This window comes from Rattus norvegicus, chromosome 2 (genome assembly GCF_021556685.1).
Source record: "Rattus norvegicus strain SHRSP/BbbUtx chromosome 2, alternate assembly SHRSP_T2T, whole genome shotgun sequence".
Classification (NCBI taxonomy): Eukaryota; Metazoa; Chordata; class Mammalia; order Rodentia; family Muridae; genus Rattus; species Rattus norvegicus.
In genome coordinates, this window is record NC_141535.1 from 154,624,612 (window position 1) to 154,647,343 (window position 22,732).

The 22,732-nt window shown below is 45.2% G+C and overlaps 1 protein-coding gene and 1 long non-coding RNA gene across 13 annotated transcripts in view; one reads left to right on the forward strand and one right to left on the reverse strand.

Moving 5' to 3' along the window:
• Nucleotides 1-10,405, forward strand: part of Schip1 (schwannomin interacting protein 1) — a 775,862-nt gene extending 765,457 nt beyond the window's left edge. For 11 of the 12 annotated variants that reach the window (XM_087619480.1, XM_087619478.1, XM_087619479.1 and 8 more), the window contains 5 exons: nucleotides 551-668; nucleotides 1,509-1,706; nucleotides 2,485-2,608; nucleotides 4,959-5,052; nucleotides 9,755-10,403. In XM_087619480.1, the coding sequence (XP_087475606.1) occupies nucleotides 551-668; nucleotides 1,509-1,706; nucleotides 2,485-2,608; nucleotides 4,959-5,052; nucleotides 9,755-9,806 (586 nt within the window). In that variant the 3' untranslated portion in view covers nucleotides 9,807-10,403. 12 annotated transcript variants of the gene reach the window in all.
• Nucleotides 9,975-22,441, reverse strand: LOC148006704 (uncharacterized). Its single transcript, XR_015675500.1, has 2 exons — nucleotides 19,459-22,441; nucleotides 9,975-13,089 (listed from the first exon to the last, which is right to left on the reverse strand). It is a non-coding gene; the product is annotated as an uncharacterized LOC148006704 (long non-coding RNA).
• Nucleotides 22,442-22,732: the final 291 nt, after the last annotated feature.

Genomic DNA, 22,732 nt, shown 5'->3' on the forward strand with positions numbered 1-22,732 from the left:
CAAACACCCTGGGGTTTCCTTATGCCTCTTGAGGTGAACAAGCCTGTGATGTTTTTGTCTTTGAGCTTCCTCCATTGGCTTCTGGCAACTGCTTCAAACACAGGTCTCTTCCCAGTGTTGCTGTCTTACGCGATTGGTTCTCGTGAACTTGTTGTCCTTCTAAAACAGCACCTGAACTGCCGTCGTGCAGTGTTACCGGCTGAAGTCTGTTCGTCTAGACTGGCAGAGCTGTAAACACAAAGCATCTTCTTATGTGTTTGTTATTCACTGGGTGCTGAAACAAAAACGTTAAACGACCAACTGAAATGGTAGGTCCTCTAATAACATTTGTATTTGAAGGAAAGAATAGACTCATGCAGAAGGATTGCCAGTCCAGGCTATGTAGCAGAATCCTGTCTCAACCACAGAAGGAAATGTAGAATGATTTGGGTCACTTAGTTCTGCACATGAAGAACACAGAAAACTATCTTGTTAGTAAACTCCATTTAATCAGCTTCAACCAAGTAACAACTAGCTAAGCAGAATTACTGTCCCATTTGTTTCTGCCCAGACTACAAAGTGGGATGAACCTCCAGATATGCTTTGTCAACGACAGCGGCAGTGACAAGGACAGCGATGCCGACGACAGTAAGACTGAGACCAGCCTGGACACGCCCTTGTCCCCCATGGTAAGTCCACGTGGCCATTGCCTTGGTTTCTTTGCTCACTGCTAAGGGTTTGTTCTGTTGTGAACCCGCAGCAGCCATTCCAGGAGGGGCTGGGATTACACTCTGAGAGAGTTTGACGGTGACCTCAGAATTGGCACAGCACTGATAACTAAGGCTTATGAAGGCGGCTGACTACGAGAGGAATCACTTACTCCTTTAGAGACTATAAAAGGGAGCTGGGCATGGTGGTGCGTGCTTGTAATCCCAGAACTTGGGGGTCTGTGACAGGAGGATCATGAGTTTAAGGTCAGCCTAGGTTATGCAGTGAGTTCAAAGCTGACGGGGGATAGAGAAGGAATAGCTACCTCCCTTATCTATTCCTTACATAGAATACATATATGTGTGAAAGAATCGCTCCTCACTGGGCTTAGAACTAAAGGCTCAGCCCCTTCCTACATGTTCCAGAAGTTGAGAATAATGGTAAACGCATGCTACGGGGATGTTTCCCCTCTGTGCTATCTTTCTAATGACCAGCGGGTGTGTGTTGACCTCTGAGCATAGGGCAGATGTCAGCTGCTGGTGATCTCAGAAGACTATCGCAGACCCTGGCTCTGGGTTCCATAAGTAAACATGGCCCTGTTAAAACTTTTACAACCTTTCTATTTGTGCTCAAAACAGAATCCTTGTAAATAGGCCCTTTTCTAGGTTTCTTGTGACTGACAGGCTTTTTGCAATCAAGTGGGTTAGTGGAGTTGCCACCAGGGCCCCACCCATGCTGAGAGAGGACCCTGTTGCTAGTGCCCCTCCCCAATGGCATAGCAACTAGAATGGGACTTGAAGCTGCTCCTTCTTCCTTTACAGAGCAAGCAGAGTTCTTCCTACTCTGATAGAGACACCACCGAGGAGGAATCTGAATCCCTGGATGACATGGACTTCCTTACAAGGCAAAAGAAGCTACAAGCTGAAGCCAAAATGGCCCTGGCCATGGCCAAACCAATGGCCAAAATGCAAGTAGAAGTGGAAAAACAGAACAGGAAAAAGTCTCCCGTCGCTGACCTTGTAAGCAGTGGAGGCTGGGCATGCAAGCGAGCATTCGGGGACTGAGGATGGGTTCTTTCCCAGAGTTATGCAAACTTGGGTTTCTCTGAGGCAGTTTGTCAGAAGCACCGGCCGTTGAGAAAGAACAAAGTCCGTTTCTTTTTCCCTTCTCCTGTTACACTAAGAAACACACGGGCAACATTTCGTAGAAGTGAACGCTTGCAGCCTGTGATTCAGATCTTCTGAATTCCTGCTCTATCACAAGTGAAAGATTGCTGTAGCTTCTCACCCACCTCTTGAGGGAGAAAATATAGTGTAATGGATTAGTGTCCTGGACTTAGCAGTCACGGTTGGCTCTGCAGGGATCTGACAAGGGGCTCACGTGGCACTTTTCACAGACACAGCACCTGGGTGAGAGTAGGATTGTGGAAGATCCAGTGAGGAAGACATCCAGAGCCCATTCACTGGTGCTGGTGGCCTGCTATAAAGTAGTAAACAGCAGCTGATACCGTTAGTTTTATCCCTGCTATTCCTATTACTTATGTTCCCCATAACTAGTGTCAGAGAGCAACCCAGAAGCCTAGGGTGCAGACAGTGTGCCATCTGGTGTATGGAGGGATGGAGGTAGGAAATGGATGCTAGATATGGGGCCACCCTTGGGACGCTCAGCTGGGAAAGCTTTCAGGCTGGAGACCTGGGCAGAAGCGGGTGGGTGAGAGTGGGTCTGTACGAGCAGACTAGCTCTTCCCCAGGGTCTTTGCCACTCGGTTCACCCCTCCCCTGCCCCTTGTGTCTCCAGCTGCCTCACATGCCTCACATAAGCGAATGCTTGATGAAAAGAAGCTTAAAGCCCACCGACCTGAGAGACATGACTATCGGGCAGCTACAAGTGATCGTCAATGACCTTCACTCCCAGATTGAGAGTAAGTGGGGGATCTGCTTGGAAGTAGGCGTGAGGTGAATGGCGGTGAGGGGCAAGGCTGCCTGGGGGTTCATTTCTTCTGTTTTCACTGGGCTGTCTGTGTGTTTTCAAGAGCTAGACAATCGCAGGACTCTTCTATTGTTTAGTTTTGTCCTTTTCTTTAAACTGTAAAATGTCAGAAGCTTTCAGAACTGTCCAAGGTTCACCATGGTTACCAGTCCTTTTAAAATTGCTGGTTCCTGGCATGGGCAGTGTATTTAACTTGCATCTGTTTCTAGAACAAACTTCCGTAGCTGCAAGCTTTACACAGCCATCCCTCCCACCTCACGTGGGCACGAGTTTGTTTTAGCTATCACCACCATCACACATCAAATGGGATTTTTTTTAAGACAATGAATGTATACTTACAAATATGGAAAAATTACGCAGCTCTCCCCTCTTGGTATGAAGAGATTCAACAGCCCCATCCAGAGAGGGTAGGGAGCTGGTGGGGATGGCACTCTTTGGAGGTCGTTTGTCACACGGAGGCACTGGTTGGCCCAGTGAAAGACGGTGTCCCCACAAGGCAGTATGGTCAGCCAGATCATGTCATCGGCCCCAGATGAGATGGTGTTGGGTGTGTGTAATGGCTGTCAAATGGCCCTGTTGACTCAAGAAAGAGGAGTAATGGCTGGTCATGGTTGAGGCCACGCAGGTCTGGGCAGTCACTAAGTGGATGACTCTGTTGTTATGTTAGTTGCAAATGTTTCTTCATAGAATGTTTAAAACTTGATATGGAGCTTGGGAAGGTGTGGAAACCAACCTCCTGGGCAGTCAAGGTAGTGCATAGACACTGCTGAGCAGTGTAGAGGCCACCCAGAAGCGAGTGAGAAAGATAATGTTTTTTCACTAGATCCAAATAAAAAATGAGATGTGCTTAGGTGATATTTTAGAATCAAGAGAAAGCATTTTGGGTTTTTTAAGTTTTGTTTTGTTTTGTTTTGTTTTGTTTTTGGAGACATTGTTTCTCTCTGTAGCCCTGGCTGTCTGGGAACTTAGTCTGCAGACCAGGCTGGCCAGGAACTCAGAGATCAGCCTGCCCCTTGCCCCATGCCCCATGCCCCTTGCCCTTTGCCTCTTGCCCCATGCTCCTTACCCCTGCCTCCCAAGTGTTGGGATGAAAGGTGCATTACGCCACCTGGTTTGAGGGTTTTGTTTTTAAACCTTAAACTCACGGGACATAAAATGGCTTTAATTTTGTTTTAATCACTAGGCCTGTTACTCATGCAAGGGCTGAGAAGCATGAAGTATTTTACCACAGAAGCAGCTTCGTCTAGACTTTTAAGGAGTACCGTTACTCTCTGGTGCTTTTCAGAGGCACGTGGAGTTTTAGAGCTCTGTGTGTGATTTGTGCCCCCATTCAAGTTGCAAACTCTTCTGAATTGAAGGTGGGGGGCATTTGAAGTCAGAATCTCTGGAAACACGTCCAGGGGGCCTGCTCCCTCCTCTTGTCTCTTTGCTCACAAGTCTTTTCAGCTGTTCTCCCCCTGTGCGTGCACATAACAGCTGTAGCTCTTAGCTTCTCTGAGGGGAAAACACAAGAGCAGGCTCCTGGCCTGTTCCTGAGCCACGCTGACCACTAATATCAGGAGAGCTAGCAATATTTCCATCTTCTGTGCTTAGCTCAGGGGTATTCTCTCGCACTGTCTTTCAGACACCCTTCTTCAGATCTTACACATCCTGCCACAAAGCTAACTTTCCAGTATTTCAGAGGATTTTTCTTTTCCTCAGTACCTTCTTAATTTTACAAACAGGCCATGCTGCTCCAGTGGGTGCTTCGCCCGCACATATAAGAAGCTGATAAGAGTCCACTAGAATTCAGATCCCCAGAAACCCATGTAAATTCTGGATGGGCACAGTGGCTTACCTGTAATCCTTAGAAGGTATCAACAGCAGAGCCCTGGAGTGAGCTGGCTGGCGACCCGCTGTGTGAGTGAGCTGTGGGTTTGATCACAGGTGGGTTAGTTCAGTATGGAAGTGCAATTGATGATTGTTTCCAACATGGGCCTCCGCTTTGTGTAATTACTCAACCCCTTCATGTAAAAATCACACGCATGGAAATCACACACATGCGAAACACTGTAAAGAAAAAGATTCTTTCCTATGATTTTTAACTGTGTAGAGGTACTTTTGTGTCTGCGAATGTGTGTTATGTTCTGATTTGGGTGTGGCTTGATCTGATTTTTTTTTTTTTTTCCGAAGCTGGGGACCGAACCCAGGGCCTTGCGCTTGCTAGGCAAGCGCTCTACCGCTGAGCTAAATCCCCAACCCCCAGCTTGATCTGATTTTTAACGCTCCTTTTTTTACCCCAGGTTTGAATGAAGAGTTGGTCCAGCTGCTCCTCATTCGAGATGAGCTGCACACAGAACAAGACGCCATGCTGGTGGACATAGAAGACTTGACTAGGTCAGTCCAGCTTCTCCTTCCAAAGCCTTGGGTAGGCTGAACTTGAAAGACGAGGGCAAGAATGAGCTCTTGAGACATAATCCCTTACGTTTGTACTTTAGCTCACCAAACAGCCGTTGATATTTGCTATTGAGAAGAGAGGAAGAGGCCCAAAATCCTCTTTAGAAAATGCATTATTTTTAATCTGGGTGTGTGTGTGAGAGAGAGGTAGGGAGGGGAAAGAGTGTATGCGTATGCTGTGGCATGCACGTGGAGGTCAGAGGACAACCTTGAGAGTGTGCCCCTCTCTTCCTCTTTGTTTGAGATAGGATCTCGTTTCTTGCTGGGCTTCCAGGGATTCTCCTGTCTGCAGCTCCATCTCATAGTAGCCGTACACAGGAGCGTGCTACAGTATCCAGCTTTCTGTGACGTCCTGCTTCTGTTGCTGCAATAGTTACTATGCCAGAGTAACTTTAGGGGAAGAAAGGGTTTATTTCACTTTACAGGTTATAGTGCATCATTAAAGGAAGGCGGAGTAGGAACTCTAAGGCGGAAACCGGACAGGAATGCTGCTCACTGTCCCATCACTGTCCAGCTCACTAAGGCTGGTGCTCAGCCAGCTTCTCCATACAGTCCAGGACCACTTGCCAAGGGAATGGTATCGCCCACAGTGGCCCGGGCCCCCCTGCATTAATTAGCAGTGGAGACAATCTCCCGTCGACAAGATCACCAGCCAGTCTGATCTTGGCAATTGCTCTGTCAACTCTTTCTCCTCTGTTAACTCCAAACTGTATTAAGTTGACAATTAAAAGTAGCAAGGCACTCCGGTATTCACACTTTCAAAGCGAGCTCTTTACTCACTGAGCTATCTCCCAGCCCATAAATGGTGAGAACTGTCAATCTATGAAGATTTCTTACACTTCCCTCTAAATCGGGGCAACATTTCTAGCCTAGAAGGACTTCACCCTGCAAAACTGTTACCCCCAGGGTGGCTGGCCCTCCTCCATTCCATTCTGTTGTTTCCAGCAGAGGAATAGCCACATGGTTGGTGCCACGGAAAGACGCCAGCTGTTTAGTGGGCCAGCTCTTGATCATTACTGCCATGCCATGGAAGGGAGGGGTCCTGGCATCGTTCCACAGCCCCAGGGCCACCAGATTGTTCTTATCCTGGGGAAACTGAGATCTGAGTGTTGAGATGGGCATGGCTCCAGCTGCCTTGCTGGGTAGAGTAATGAATCAGGCTAGTGCTGGCTCCCAGTTCTTACTAGCTTCTCTCTAGTAAAGCCCACCATGTATGTATGATGTATGTATGTATGTATGTATGTATGTATGTATTGATATTTGCTACTGAGAAGAGAGAAGAGACACAATCCTCTTTAGCATTATTTTTAATCTGTGTGTGTGTGTGTGTGTGAGAGAGAGAGAGAGAGAGAGAGAGAAAGAAAGAGAGAGAGACGTATGTATGTATGTATATATATATAGGATATGTATGGGTAGGGTGGGTGTGTACACACACACACACACACACACACACACACACACACACACACACCAGCACTTGCATGTGAAAGCCCCAAATTGCCGACAACTGTCGTGCTTGCTCATCTGGCTATCCAGTTTGCTCTGAGGATTCCCTCTCCCTGCCTTCTGAGGCTGTAATTATAGGCTCCACACGTAGATCCTGGATTCCAAACGCCAGTCCTTACACTTGTATGGCAAGTGCCTTAACCAGTGAGCTTTCTCTCCAGATCCCTGTTCGCCTTATATTACCTGAAAAAGGAAAGAAGCATGCCTCCTAAGTTGAGAATATTTACCAACAGCTGAATTATTATAGTAACACTCAAATAATACGATTGTCACCTGGAGACACGCGGGGCATTGCCCCATCGGCAACTTTAGCACCTCATTTTGTTACCCAAGAGTTCAAGAGTCACCGAATCGAAATGATAGAATCATCAGGGAACTATGCAGCCAGGCCCCAGAGTTCACAGAAGAAGTCTGCAGTCTTCCATAAGCTCCTCTCTGCCTATGGTAGTAAGAACCTTCCCCAACCCTTCGGTGGTGCTGGCATTCCTTGCTGAGAGGGAATGACCCCCAACTCATCCCCATTTCTCAAGGTGATAGGCTTCATATTAATTTCTCTGTGGGCCTGCTGGTGTAGATGTGGTGATTTGGGAGACGGGGCGAGCAGCACCGTAAGTTCAAACACTTGGAGACAGTAGAAGAAGCTTTTTGATTGGAGCCGTCCTATAATAGGCAGAGGCGTGGTGCTCCCTTGAAACCCTCTACATTGAGGGAGAGGCCCATGCTTCTGTTCATGCTGGGGGTGGGGAGCTGTGCATGGGGGCAGAGGAGTGCCAGAGGGTGCTTAATCATGCCCAGTGGTATCACCACAGAGGCTGCTCTGGGAAGCTCAGCTCCACAGTTTCCTCTACCTGTTCTACGCCCATTATTCAAATCTGTTCTGCTCAGTTTTGGGTCTTTACTGAAAGCACCTAGAGATATTTATAAACCACAGGTGCCGGGTCCCACCTCCCAAAGACATTCTGCTTTGATTGTTCTTGGACTACACTGGGAATCGAGAGATTTGAAAATTACTTGTATGTCTCTTAAGAGACATTCTGTCTGCCCACCCCCAAGGGTTTACTTCTGGGTTGTTATCCTCTTATGTTGCATTGACAAGACACACCACATCACCGGCTAAATCTGGTCAACAGTTATGATCTTGGAAGGTTTTATTCTAAAAGACCATCCCTGGGAACTAATCCCAATGCATTCCGTGCTGCTGTGTTCCACACATGGCCAGCTATGTGGTGGGTGCTAGAGTGTCACCAGCTGCGAGGGTGACAAGACCAGCTTATCTCCCGCTGTGTCCTGGCCATAGCCCGGCCTGTACATTTGATCTGTTGTTTCTCACCAAGTGATGATGAATTCTCTATCCTGCAAGCAGAGATCACACCATTTGAATTGTTGTGTTTTAGATTCTAGCACTGGGCCTGCCATGCACAGCAATGATATTGTGGTGTGTGTGTGTGTGTGTGTGTGTGTGTGTGTGTGTGTGTGTGTGTGTGTGTAGTCATTTTGTGGAACTAGAATGATAGACATCTTACAAAGGACTTTAATGTAAAAATGACTAATGAAAAAGTTTATAGAAATCCTTTGCCTCTTAACATTTTAATGAAATCCTTTTTTATGTGTATGTCTCAAAAGAACACATAGCTTTTAATATTTCCCTAAGCTGTTTGTTGCCACTTTTCTTTGCTTTTGCAGGGAGTCTCTTGATGTATGTACTGGTGTGTACAATTGTGTAGAGAGGTCCATTAAAACAAGCACTGTGAGAGCTATGATTCAGTTAGCCACAGTGACTCTTCATCACAGGACATCAGAACATTTTTTTTTAGTTGAATCTGCTGGACACACTCACACATTGCACTATGAAAATGACCCATGGCTCTTTAGACCCATCCGTGGGGCCATGGTCTGTTCTGTCAGAGTGTAGTGTGGGGTGGGGACAATAGCAGCATTTCTCTGAGTTCCTTGATTGCCAAATGTACGTTGCTATTTGTTCCAGGGTTTCTGCATGTGGCAAGGATGCTGCAGTCACGTGCCCGATTTTTGAAACCGCTTGTGGTTTGCCTTCTGTGCACCATGGATAAGGAGGCTTTTCTGCTTGAGACCAGGGCATAAGCTTGGTGTCACCCCACATCCAGACAGTACACATCTTGTCCCCAACCCTCGATGACAGCCAGAAACCACAGCCTTAGCCTCCCACAAGATTTGTCATTTCCTAGAACCATCCTTCCAAACCGTTAGCTTTTGCAGCCTACAGATCTTACAGTTCTTCGGGTCGTGCCTGTTCAGGGGGTTGCCAAGAACATGGTCATTTTTCCCCCTTCCATCCCCACCACCCACCTTCTGGGTTGTCCAGGTTTTGCATCATACGGCCCCTGGCCATTTCATTGTTGTGTTTACGCCTTAGGATTAACTCAGGCTGGGGAATTTATGCTAATCTGGGAGAGCTTCATATCCACAGAGAACTTTACATCATGTTTTTGACGTTAGCTTTCATGAGAGCAAATCAGATGGACAGCCCCAGGGTTCCGTCAGCCTTAGCTAATGTCCCAATCTACAAGTGTTAAAACAGTTGCTCAGTCCGCCCTCAACCGAGCAGATCCTGATCTTGACTTGTTTGTTTTACCCCTCTGGGTCTTGCAGCTCTGGGGCATCCTACAGGTTAGGCGTATGCTCTACACTGAGCTACAGTCCCACCTTTGATGTTTGTCTTCTGTCTGTGCTTTCTTCATTTGCCATTTGTTCCTTTCCTGGCCGCATTCACTGTGCTACTCCCTACAAAGACCACAGCCTTATTGAGCTCTGGGTGCAATGCCTGGCGTGTGGGAATCACATTTTAACTCGCACTGACGCAGACATTCCAGGTACTCGCCTCTTGACATCGTTTAAACACAGCGCTTTCCTTCTTCACAGTGGTAATGCCTGTCAGCCTCAGGTTAATTCTGTGATTCACAAAATCCGGAAATCATGATCACCTAATATAAAAACTGGGACAATCGGTTGAGCTTAAAGCACTCTTCCTCGAGTCGAGCGTGTCTCGTCCTGGCTCTTGGTGCGGACGCTGCTGTAGCTTTGGTTTGGAGGGTGTTGGTTGGAAAGCAGTCTAGCTCTTTCTCCTCAGCGCTGAGTGACTGTATCGTTGATTTTGCAGACACGCTGAGAGTCAGCAGAAGCACATGGCTGAGAAAATGCCCTCGAAGTGAAAGAGAGCCATCCACCAGAGGACAAGCTAGAATTTATTTTGCTTCTGTGGTCGTAAAAAATGCTGTTGCTAAAGGTGGCTCCGAAAGAGACATCGGTGTTAGTCATTGGTAATGTCCACGCTTCCTGTCCCGTGACTGGCCTTCGCTTCTTAATTTATTTTAATTTAATTCTTTTTTTTTTTACTCTCTCCACTTACTATCAGGCCTTTTAATAAAATATCGTTACGAGAACTGTACAGTACTTACACCACCAACAACCGTGGATAAGCAGAGGGTAGTTTTAACTTTATTTTTATTTGTTTAGCTAAACTTTAAGTTGGAGCAGTATTTTACCATTGACCATTTCATTCTTCACTGTAGCTTTGAAGAGGAACTGTAAATGACGGTGCTAACAAGTCAAAATACATGCCTGCCTCGTAGTGAAGTCGTAGCTCTCCATACTACGTATATTTTAATCAGTTTTCAACATTTTGTGAATGTTGACTACCTGAGGTTTATTCTTAGATGTGCTATTAACATTCTGTCGGATCCACATGGTTCCTTGAAAGTTTTATGTATAAATATGTAAAATAAAAATTAAAACTTTGTTTCATATGATACATCCTTTTGCTCACTAACAAACACTGGCTGTGCCTCCTTTGCCCTTTGTGGAATCCCCACTGGACAGAGCTGCCAGTTGCTCCCATGAAGGTAGCAGGTAGGAGAGACTACATCAGTTATGTCAGGGCCAGCGTTTCTGGGATTGACTGAAGCAGCCCGTCTGGAACACTGCCTCTCTTTAACACCAATTCCTCTCATTAGACCCTGAGATTGTGCCAGTGTTCCATTTAACAAATTTACCACATGAACAAAGGCTGTTTGCATTTTTTTTTTTTTGGTGGAACCGGGAGCCTGTGATTTCCTGCTCAAGACCCTCACATGACTGGGCCCATGGCTTCCTCTCTTGAAAGGTGGGAGGGCTCATGGAGCATACGAGGTTCTCTATCTACCCGGGATCCACGAGCACTTAATAACTGCTAAAGGTCAGAAGTTCTCTCCTTCGGTGTGTAGCATCTGCAGATGGCCTGTGCTCCTGTGAGTAACTAATCCAGCTCACCGGTTCATCAGGTTAGAGGTGGTTGGTCTGATGTTGGTGCCCTATCTGAAGTAAAGTTAGGCATTCCGTCAGGCTCCACAGGAAAACGGTGTCTCTAAAGCTACTTTTTGCCATTTGTAATTTTTTGAAGCACTTCGACTGGCCTCAAAAATTGACAGCTCTAAAGAGGACTGTGGGCTGTTCTCCAGTAGGTAGAGACTCGCTCAGTTAGCTGGTGGGCGCAGACGATTAGAAACCCAACGACTGAGAGAGATGAGCAGTTCTGCAGCCCAGCTCCGCCCCTCGGTCACCTGGTTTCTCTGTGGAGTCCACGGTACAGGCAAGACTTCAGAAACCAGTGTCCCAGGCCCCTTTCTCAGAGGTGATCGACCACTGTAAGTCACAGAAGGACTTAGCACAGTTCATGTTTAGCAAACAGCTCATCCTAACTTGTAACACAAGTCGCTTTTATGGGCTCAGTGAGCATTTGCATTCAGAATAGAAAGGCTTGTAACCCTCAGTGGGGTTCAGTTGTGTGAGTTGGCCTCGGGTAGCCCTGATTGCCAACAACTGTTGCCCTCCACCCACTTTTCTCTGCCTGAGTAAGTCCCACTGCGCCTGTCAGTACCTGCTGAACCGTGGTGCTCCCGTTGGGCAGGCTACTGTTCTCATGTGCAGCCATGCAATGGAATCATGTGGAAGCTTCAGAAAACACTGCTTCTAGGGTCCTCTTGTGGCCTTGGCATGTTTACTGTTAAAGCACTGATTAGGGGTGGGTATGCCTGCACCACAGTGGTGTGTGGAAATAGGGACGAACTTGGGGAGTTGGTCCTCTCCTTCCCACCTTGTAGGTTCTAGGGATTGAACTTGGGTCATCAGGCTTGGCAGAAAGTGCCTTTGCCCACTTAGCCATTTCATTAGCCCCTTGGTACCTGTAAAAGGTCCCTGAGTTCTAATGTTGGAAAACACTATCATGGACTTTCTTTTTCAACTTTTTGTTACAACATGTTTTTCAGTGTCAAGTGTTTATATTTTTAATATTCTAAGCCTCTGGGAGAGCACAAAATTACAGAAGGGATGGAGAATGCCTCTGCTCAGGAAGAGAGAGTAATTTGGGCATCGAAGCCCCTGCTTCTCCAGAGCTGGCACCGACACTCATTTGACAAGAAAGACAGTCTTAATTTTTAAAACCCTAACCAGAGTTAGTCAATGCTGATAAACTTTAGAAATGTCTTCTGTCTTAAGCAGTGTACTCTCTGTAGCTACAAAACTACATTCTGAAGAAACCCATGGCCCCTCAATCCAGTCTTCTCCACCCATTCACCCAGCCCATGGCTATCACTAAAGAATCCCAGCTCAGGAATAGAACAAGATATGAGGACACACCAAAAGGAGCCCCCCAAGACCCTCCCAGTTTCAGTCTTGCTAGGAGAAGAGTGGTTCCCTCATCGCCTGAGAGTCTCAAAGGAAAGAGTATGCTTAGTGAGCTAGGAGCCTCTTCGAGCCTCCTTTCCTGTGGGAGGCACACCTCGAAGGCTGTTTTTTCAAGGCCGCCTCTGTCCTGCTGAGGTTTTCCAGCAAAGACTGGGTAGGTCTCATCAGCCTTCTCACCTGCTCTAGGTCACCCTTGTGTACATAAACTAGGATGCTCACAAGTTAAGTCACCTAGATGAACTGACCCAAGGATGGGACACCGTCTCTCATTCACATCTGAAGACACAGGTGTGCTCACAAACTCCCAGGCCCTGAGACCAGGTCTGCCTAAGAAATGCTCTACCAGCTTCCTCGGGCTGGGATCTCAAGATTGCTCCTGAGGCTCTGACTTTTCACTTGTTAGTATCGGATCTGGAATCATTGCAAAGATGATACACCATGTTCAGGAAACCACTGCCAATAAGAGCAGCGAGAGCCATTGAAGGAAAAACCAAAAGGTGGGAACACTGTGGGTGGGGATGCTGAGAGCACACACTGGGGGTGGGGATGCTGAGAACACTGGGGAGTGAGGATACTGGCTTGTCCGTTTCTAGATTTGGCACCACCTTATTTTTTGTTTCTCAAATATTTGTTTACAAAGTGGAGAGGCTTCAGGAAAGTGTCATTCCCATTTCAGGCACTCTCCTCCCTCTAAGAATCAGTGGGCAGCCGTGGGTATTTCATGCCCTTTCTTGTGCCTACATGAACAGGTGCACACGGGTAGTGTGTGTGTTACTATTTGTTCATTCACAGTGGAATGACATAAAATAACACTTTGCTACTTGCTTGTCTATGAAAGTACGTACACACACACACACACACACACACACACACACACTAAATACAAGAATGTGGTGTTTTATCTGAGTCTGCATTATTTTGCTCAATATGATAATTTCTCCTCCCATCTATTTCTGAAAATGGTCAGGCCACCCATTTTGACTGTACACCCAGGCCATTATTGTCAAGCTGCACTGCCACCACCTGCTTTAGTCAGCCAGTCTCTCTCCTTTGAAGATCCTTCCCAAGGATCTCCAGTTTGCCCCCAGGTCACATTCTTGCTTGTGCTTAGCTCCTGTGTTCACCCCAACTGTCACCTAGTGTTCTGCTGTGCCTCACAGTACAGGGAGCTCACGAACAGAAGGCCAGGCAAGGCCATTGGGGAGAAGTTTGATTCTTTGTGACAAAATTAGACCTATTTCTGGCAAATACTCAAATCATTTTTATCATTAAGCATTGAGCTTCAATGGCACTTTCTTAATGAGTCTCTTTCCCACACATGCATATGTAGCCTAAAAGAATTCTCTGTCAGATTTTCTGTTTCTTGTTCAGGGGCAGACACAAGCCTCTGCCGTGTGGGTACAAACAGCCCTCAGCAAAGAAGCAAGCAGACAGCTGGAAGATGCGTGGACTGAATGACAGCACACCTCTTCCTCACGGGCAGCCCCTCTCTTCTTGGCTGAGGGATGGGACTGTAGACTTTCATAGTGAGCTACTCTCACTGTTGTCAGGTTTAATCCCCGTGATTGGCTCATTTCTATCCCTCAAGTACTTGGCCTTAGCCCAGGTATCTGTTGCATTCTTCTATGGAATCTGTCATCTCTAATAAATATCCCTATCACAAACATAGCTATCCTTCTACTAAAATCCATGCCTGTCTCAGTCCATAGTTGCAGACTTCTCCCTAGGGCATGACCCATCAGGCAGAGACCTCCCCAGCTCCCAGCGTCTAAGGTGATTCCATGACTAAGTGATTTTTCCAATAAAGTGTTTATGGCTGCGATGTGTCTTAGCTCCAGCTGAGGGCATTGAAGAGACTCTGCCCAGCATCTTTCCCTTCTCACCAGCTGCAGTCTCAAGACCTAGGAGATGTCAGAGACACAAAAGGGAAGGACACTGGGTCCCCAAGTCGATGCATGGGGAGACAGCTGTTTGCTGTTCTAGTAGGATTGGTTCTATTGTTACAGGAGTGAGAAACAAGGGCATTTGAACTGTTACACTTAGTTGAATCTGTCTTTTTAAAAAAAATTAACATTGCATTAGCAAAGGCAGGTCCTCAGTAAGGGCAATCGTATATAAGAAAGAGCTAGAAACCCAGTCCTGGTCTTTGAGAACAAACTCTTAACCAATATACCACACTATTTCATTTCTCTGGAAAAGAAGTGACTTAGTCTTTCTGGCCACTGACCTCTACAGCTTAGCTTAAATCCCATTTCCCACTCAATCTTCTGTCCCTGGGACAGAAATCAAAATAAGGTCAAGATGAGATTTGTGGATAAACAATCCTTTCTAAAAATAAACATGGGTTTTTATAATGATGTCAAGTCAACATAGGAGGTCTCTTTGATATGTATCTGGGGAAGCCTTGTGATCCCCTAGTCCTCGTGACCACACTGGGTGGCTCAACCCCAGCTGAATTCTGGGAAGTACAAACACCGTTTGCACTGATGCTCACTTATTGAGTCTAAATGAGATGCAAGGGTTGCATGTGTTCATTTTGATATGGGTTGAGGGGTGACGAGTTTATCAGGATATTTTAGCAGAAGCTATGGTCAGCTGTCAGTATGAGGTAATGTAAGTAATTTATAAAATTAATCACCAGTCTATACAGACTGAAAATAAACCAAAGGACTTCCTGATCTGGAGCTTTGGTTTACAAAGAATTGCCCAGAAGATTCGGTTGCAGTAAGTTCTTCTGCGGAACACACTTCTCGCTGTCCATTCCTTTTTCTGGATTAATGCTGGGCTACACTCCTAACACAGCCCTTGCTTTAGGAGTTCTTGAGTTTGTTTCCCTGAACCAGGTATAAGCGTGCAATGTAGAAAAGAAAGGCCGAGGGGAAATGATTCTGTTTCACGGGCCATACTCAAGGCTCTTGGTGAGATTATTTACTACGAGATTCCTTGATTCTTTGTATCCAATCAATACTCTGTTTTCTGGCTTTTCAGAAGATAGACATGTGTGTTCTAACTCAGGTAAGGCACAGCCAGGGTAGACATGAGTTCTTTAATTTTCTGCTTCATAAAGTTACTTCCTTCCCACTGTCTGTCCTCAGAAGAAATCACGGCCTGCAGTGACATGCCATCTCACCTGATGTGTGGGCTCTTTGGGTCTCTGAGCATCGCTGTGTATTAGACATGGCATTTTAATGAGCCTGAGCCCATCCCTCACCTCTCAGACAGTTTAGATGCTGACGGCGAAGACAAGTATGCATGTTATCAGGAGGAAGGGCTTTCCTGCTTATCACGAAGCATCCATTTTCTTTGTCCAATGAGCTAACAGACTCTTGACCTCATTGATAAGATGGCTTATTTTAAAGCATGGCACTATCTCAGATATGGGCCAGGCCCAGAACAGAGCACCAGGCAACTCTGTCCGGCTAAGCAACTTTTTATTATAATTTTTTATCTTTTGAAATTATATTTACATCATTTCTCCCATTCCCTCTCTTCCCTCCAACCCCTCCCATTTATCCCTCTCTGTTCTTTCTAAAATTCTTGGCCTCTTTTTCACTATATATGTATGTATATATGTGTATATATATATATATTCCTAAATATATATACAGTCTTATAATGTCATCTGTATGTAGATGACCTTGAGATAACTACATGGTATTAGATAGCCAATTGGGAGGAGGGGATTCTTCCCTGAGAAAGACCATTCCTCCACTCTCAGCACGAGTCCCTGCTAAGCAACTTCTAAAGGGAAGTAATGAGTGCCTCAGAAAAATAACTAGAAGTGGGGATGTTTGTAAGGGAGTCATAAACCCATTTCAAGCAGTTCTAGCTAAACCAAGAGTGGGAGTGAAATATCACAGGGCAGTTCTGGAGTTCCCAGCCAGTGTCGCACAGTACAAAGTAGACTGTGGGGTTTGTATAGAGACAGCAGCTTTAGCTGCCTGGTCTCCCCCAAGAGCAGAAGAGTGAACCTAGCCAGACATGAGGGCTTGGGAGAGTGGACGTATGGCGCAATGCAAAGCCTGGGGACCCAGTGTCACCCTCAGACCTTGGCAGCTTCATCTGAGGCCTTAGGTGTTTCCTCTAAACATACCTTGGTACAAGCAACCCCTTGCTCGATGTAACCTGCTGGTGAGGGAGCCAGAGAACCAAAGCCTACCCTTAATCAATCAGCAGTTTCCAAGAAAACTATCTTTAGTCAACAAAGTGGTGCCCACTAAATGAAACCCTCCTAGTTCCAGGAATGCCAAATGTCTAGAAGACATTTGTCAAAAGTGCCTGAATGATTATATATTTCATAGGCAGTATTACACCATCCAAAGCTGAGTTTTGCTGAGGCTTGCCTGCAGCTCAGTGGTAGAGAATTTGCCTAGCACGCAGAGGTGTTCAGTCTCTGGTACTGTGGAGTAAAGAGTCTTGAGTGCTCTACTTCCCAAGCTGATCTTGGGGCCTATCTCCACCTAAACACGGAGGCAACCATCATTTGAGGAATAGAAATCGGTGTGATTTGGAAGGAAGAGACAAAACCAGTAATTAAAAATAAAGCAAAGAGTGGCTGGTTAAAGCCTTTTGGGGCCACACTTGGAGAGTAGTGTTCATTTACATCCTATATGAAAGAGTGCTACGTCAAAACGCCAAACCATCTTCCCTTTGAGTCTAAATTCCTCGCCTCGTCTTTTGTGCCGTTCTTGTTTCTTTTATAATCAGCTCAGTCCCCTGATTTGCATAGATGATGTGTCAATAATGTACTAAGAATGCTTTTGCTAAGCCACTTCCTTTTTTTTAGTATGCATATATGTATCATTTCCTCAACCATGCTTTTTGTGAAGAACTCGGGGCTACAGACTCATAGATGTCTTGGTTGGTGTCTAACGCTGTTGACTATTCCTGTCAAGCATCACCAATGCCTTGACTTCACATCTCAGGACCCTCTTGGACTTACAGTCTGGGTCAAAGCGAACACCCTTGTCAGAATGGTGAAACTCGAGGGAAGATGTTCATGTTCAAATGCATAGGATTGCCTGCATCCCAACTAAGTGGACACATAGCATTGCTCTCACACTTGCACCAGAAAATGAAAGACAGGTGTCATGACTTCTTCAGATTTCTAAGACAAGTACCCACTGTCATTCCCAACTGAAATTTACCCCAAGCTTAAGGTTGAAACAGTTCTTACAGTGAATTCCTTGGGCTTCAGTTTCCAGGCCAGTCATACATACCATCACAAACACAGGCAATTCTCAGCCCACTGCAGGAGAGATGGAGGTGCAGCCTCTAGGAAGACAATGCCTTCACCCCACAGATTTTGCAGCCAGAAGCAGAAGAATAAGCAATGTGAGGACTTCATCCTCCTTCATTTTGGAAGAGAACAGAAGATGTGTTTGACAGAACTAGTCTAAGAGACATCTGCAGAAAGGGAAAGAGAACATCAAGGTGACATCATGATGAACAGAGTGAAAGCTTGGGCTAGTGCAAATATTACACACATGCCAGAGGTCACAGAAGAATGTTGGAAGCAGGCTGATAAACAATCAAATAGCTGAAGCAAGTTGAAAATAAGACAATGGGGACAAGAAGGAGTTCTTACACAGAATAAGGGGATTGGTAGCAAGGAAATGGTAGCTGCTTCTTTGTGAGGTGCTGACCTGACTTCTACCATACTCCTTTAAGACTTCAAAACAGTCTTGAGGTGTCCATGAACCACATTTGGAGGCAGAGGAGTGCTATGAGTCTGATGGAAGCCTGGGCTAGATAGAGGGCTCCAGGCCAGCCAGGGAGTCATAGTGAGAACCTGTCTTGAGGAAACAGCAATAGTTCTAGGGAATTCTGGGAAAGGGCTTGCCTGACATTCACAAAGGCATCATCTCAATCCCCAGTATCACACAAAAGTAGGCATAGTAGCAAGCGCTTGGGGGGGGGGGGAGTGATCAGAGGTTCAAGGTAATGTTAAAGTGTATAGGGAGTTTAGAGCCACCCTTGAATGCATGAGAGCCTATTTCAGAAAAAATTCATTGATTAATTATGTCAAAATAAACCTAGATTCTGAAAAGAGTGCATTATTTCTACCAATTAGTTATTGACTGGACAAGATTAGTCACTGAAAGTCACTTTAAGTCCAATATTCATATTTAGTTCTTGTATTTGTTGTGTTATCCAATGACAACTTTATAAGCTCTAGATACTTCCTTGAGATGTCGGGCCAGTAATACTTAAGTCTCCCCAATGTTGGTTGTAAACACTTTTTTTTTTCGGAGCTGAGGACCGAACCCAGGGCCTTGTGCTTGCTAGGCACAGGCTCTACCACTGAGCTAAATCCCCAACCCCCCAATGTTCATTGTAAATTCTTTGGTAGAGCTGCCCTCTTTGCATTGGCTTCCAGGAAGCAATGAATGAGGCTGTAGTCTATCTTTCAAATCGAGTAAAGGCTCCAGGTAACGGCCTTATCCCTCTAAGTTGCCTTGAATTCTTTTGGGGAACAAACGGTTACCGTAAGTAAATCAATCTATCTTTTACTTCTCTGTTTTTATTCATGCATTTATTAACTTAGGCCTGCCAGGCTACTAGCATTTGGAGTCTACTCCCAGGGCAGCAACAAGGAGAGAGAGGCCAAATGCAAAAGTTTTTTCCTCACAAGGAGAGAGAGGCCAAATGCAAAAGTTTTTTTCTCAAGACCATGTGAATAAAATTCAAGTCCTGTTATCAATTATACCTCTACAAATGTCTTCTCTGTGTCTGCATATATACAATGAAGTATGATCATATATGCCCCCATTTCTACCCTACATCTCTTTCCAAATCCCTCAATATATCACCTCCTAACTTCATGGCTGTCTGTCTTCCTTCCTTCCTTTTTCCCTCCCTCTGCTGTTTAGTCTCCTTCGCTTGCATTGTCTCCCCATTTCAGTAACTGTCCATTCACTGTTTAGGCTTTCCTGCTCCTTGTGCACAGGGAAGGTCATTTATTTTTTGTTTCCTCATTTCTATTCCAGCAAATGACACTTAATAGTAGCTAAATAGAAGCTATTTGAAGAACTGGATGAGCAAATGAATGTTCCAGATTATCCTACAGAGAAGTTCTACTTCTCGCTTCTCACCACTCACTTTCCTTACCCTAGAACTTCCATTAAGTTCTGAGGCATATACATCTGCTTCAAATTCCATATGTACTTTTTAAGTGTGTGTGTGTGTGTGTGTGTGTGTGTGTGTGCTTGCGTGTGTGCGAGTGTGCTTACGTGTGCATGCATGCGCCCACAGAAGTGCCAGAGATGGGGAGGTCATAGGACAATGTTTCAGTTCCTTCCACTGTGTGGATGCTGGGGATTGAACTCAGATCATCAGGCTTAACAGTTAGTACCTTTACTCACTGAACCATCTCACTGGCCCAAAACTCCATGTCTTTTCCAGGCAAAGACACCCCCAAGCCTTTGTAAGACATTTATTTAATCTTCCATGAGATCGTGAGCAAAACTTAGTTCTGAAGTACATACTAGATATCAAATGTGTTTAATCAATGGATCACAAAATGTTAAGCATGTTTAAGGAAATAAATTCTAGGTAGAACAGCAGGTGGTTTTCAAGCTAAGAGGACAACATGTTTTATGAACCAACCATCCCCAGGTATTCAAATATGCACGAGAGTGGCCGTGTGAGACCCTTGGCAGGGTTTTGAGTGTAGAGTAGCTGATCTTCCACAGTCATCTGAGAAGAGTTTCAACTTCTTGACTTGTACATTTTGCTTGTTCCTACTGATCGTCAGGGTAGAACTTTGGAGGCAGCCTTGATAGACAATTCTAACTCTGTGGTGCTGGATTGCTTCTCAGTGTTTGAATGGCTGAGTCATCCTGGAGTATATAGGAAGTCAGGTCAAAACAGAGGTAAGAATAAGGTGATCTTTCATTTACCTTTTAGGGGGAACTAGACAGTGTTCTTATGACCTGAAAAAGTCATCGAAACTTCCCGGAGATGTTCCACTCGGCCCCAGGAAATAATGTAGGACTTTTCGTTTGCTTTATTACCACATACAATCACAGAACTTTCCTAAGAGCAAGGAAAGGCAAGCTGCTGTGATTTTTATTTTGCAGAAAGGGAAATATATGTCGGGGCGAAGAAGGGCATTTCCCAACGCTTAGTAGTAGCCATAAGTATTAGACGGTCACATGTGTACACTTGTATCACTGGACCACTGCTTAGTCTCTTTGAAAAGCCTTCCTCCCCCAAGGTAAAACAATATATTCTCTACTCGTGTTTAAGTTGGCCTCAAACTTTCTACCTTATGCTTAAAGAATTGCAAATAATATCATTTCCAAAATTTTCTAAATGTAACAAATAAATATATCTGATGTAGCCAATGATATATTTTTTCTAAATATATCCAGTGGGATATGAATATTAGAATAATTTGACCATAATATCCACCTTGAAACATAAGCTGAGTATGTAATTTGACAGGAGAGCTCTTGCTAAGCATGCATGAAGCTCTGGATTCTGCCTCCTGCAAACTTTTAAAAAAATCTGTTTGTGTAAATACATACATGTAGATATATGCATAAATATATAATTCTTAAGTAGAAAGAAATACTTCTATTTGTGAAGTTACAGAAGTTATTTCCCATTCTTTCTCCTCATATTTCAGTCTTAATATCATTGTATTTCATTTTTAGAAATGTTTCATTTCTCTGTGAAACTTTTTTGTTATAAATAAACACAGTGGTAAAACCGCTTTTACTAACTATACTATCCCGCTGGCCTTCATTTCTCTGTTCTTGAAGAGAAAAAAAAAGAAGGCTGGCCAAGTAAGATGACTTTCCTTTTAAATTCCTTGGAATCACAAGAAAGTAAGGGGTCATTAATAATGATCGCATCCACACCCAGCATGTGGTTTCTTGATTTCAGTCTGAAGAGTTATGAATGGGATGTTTTGTGACTGTGAGACCTCCACACTTTCATAGTGAATTTGACACCTGTAGTCTGGACCAGAGGTCAAATTTCCCATCATGGATTAACACCACGAGGTTCCTTAGATGTTCTGAGGTCTTGGCGTCTTACTGCTCCTCTAGAGGGAAATCCCTGGGGTTAGAGAAAGAGGTTCCTCGGAAAAGAAGCAAAGCTGTTTAATTACATTGGCACAAATGGAAACCAAAGAATCAAATGAAGAAAGTGTTTCTAAGAAGGGAATTTGCTTTGGTTTTTACGTCTGCCCCCTGTGGTTTCGCTTTTCATTTCTGTGGCCTTTGGTTGAGGTGATGGTGCCTGAAGAGTTCCTGCTCGTGGCCTTCTAACAAGAAACCCTGGAAACCACTGAGGAGTGGAGGCTCGAGGAGCTGGAATGAAGAGGCCATCTCCTGCCTGGCCTTCCAGCTGTATTGAGGTCTCCTCCCTGATCCCCCTCTCTGACTGGCTAAACTCCCTTGCATCCTTAGCCTGCGATCCCGATCCCCACTGACTTGTAGAGGTTTCTGCTTTAAAGATCCAGAGATGGTTCAAGCCTGTCCCACTGTCTTCCCTTCTAAAACGTCTCATCCTCCACTTCTTCCTGCTAAGCAAACAGCCCCATCTTTTATCTAGGTGTCCTGAAGCTTGGGACTTACGTTTGACACATTTATTGTCCTTTACCAGTTCTACTGCAGTTGCCACCGGACCCTGCTTCTTCTTCTAAATGAATCCCATACACTTCTCCTGGGCAGGCCAATGACCAGTGCCTCCTGCACATTGTCACCTCTCACCAGGACTGCTGTAAAACCTTCCCAAAGTGCCATCCTCCATATGTGTCACCTCTTGTCCATCCTTGACACTGTCTCTTATGGCCTTTCAAAAACAAAAACACCGGTGGGGGTGCACACCTTTAATCCCAACATTCGGGAGGTAGAGGCAGGCAGATCTCTGAGCTAAAGACCAGCCTGGTCTACAGAGCAAGCTCCAGGACAGCCAGGGAAAACAGAGAAACCCTGTCTCCAAAAACAAAACAAACAAAAACCTCACAGAAAACCTTTCACCTCTGCAGTGACCCTGGCAACTGAGGGAGAAGCTGGTTCACTCTTTACACCTAACTTTGCCTTCCAGCATGCTGAAGTTTTTGGAAGGTTGGGTATAAACCTGTATAAGCCTTCATTTCTTTTCAAACAACACCAAAAAAAAAAAAAAGTGTGGCAGATCATTCTCAATCAGGCCAACTCTTCATAGCTGTATTGTATTCCATTGAAAGACAGTGATTTCTTTAACTCATTTCTTGTTAATATCCATCTCAACAAACGTCCCAGAGGCAAAACTTCCCAGAACAGAGAATACATATCAGTCATTTGACAGTATTGCTGATTTTTCCGCTAAGGGAACTTTACAGACCATACCAACCCACAATTGTGTGAGAATCAGAGTCAACCTGAGCTTGGACTGGAGGTACATTACCCTGGACAGCATCCTT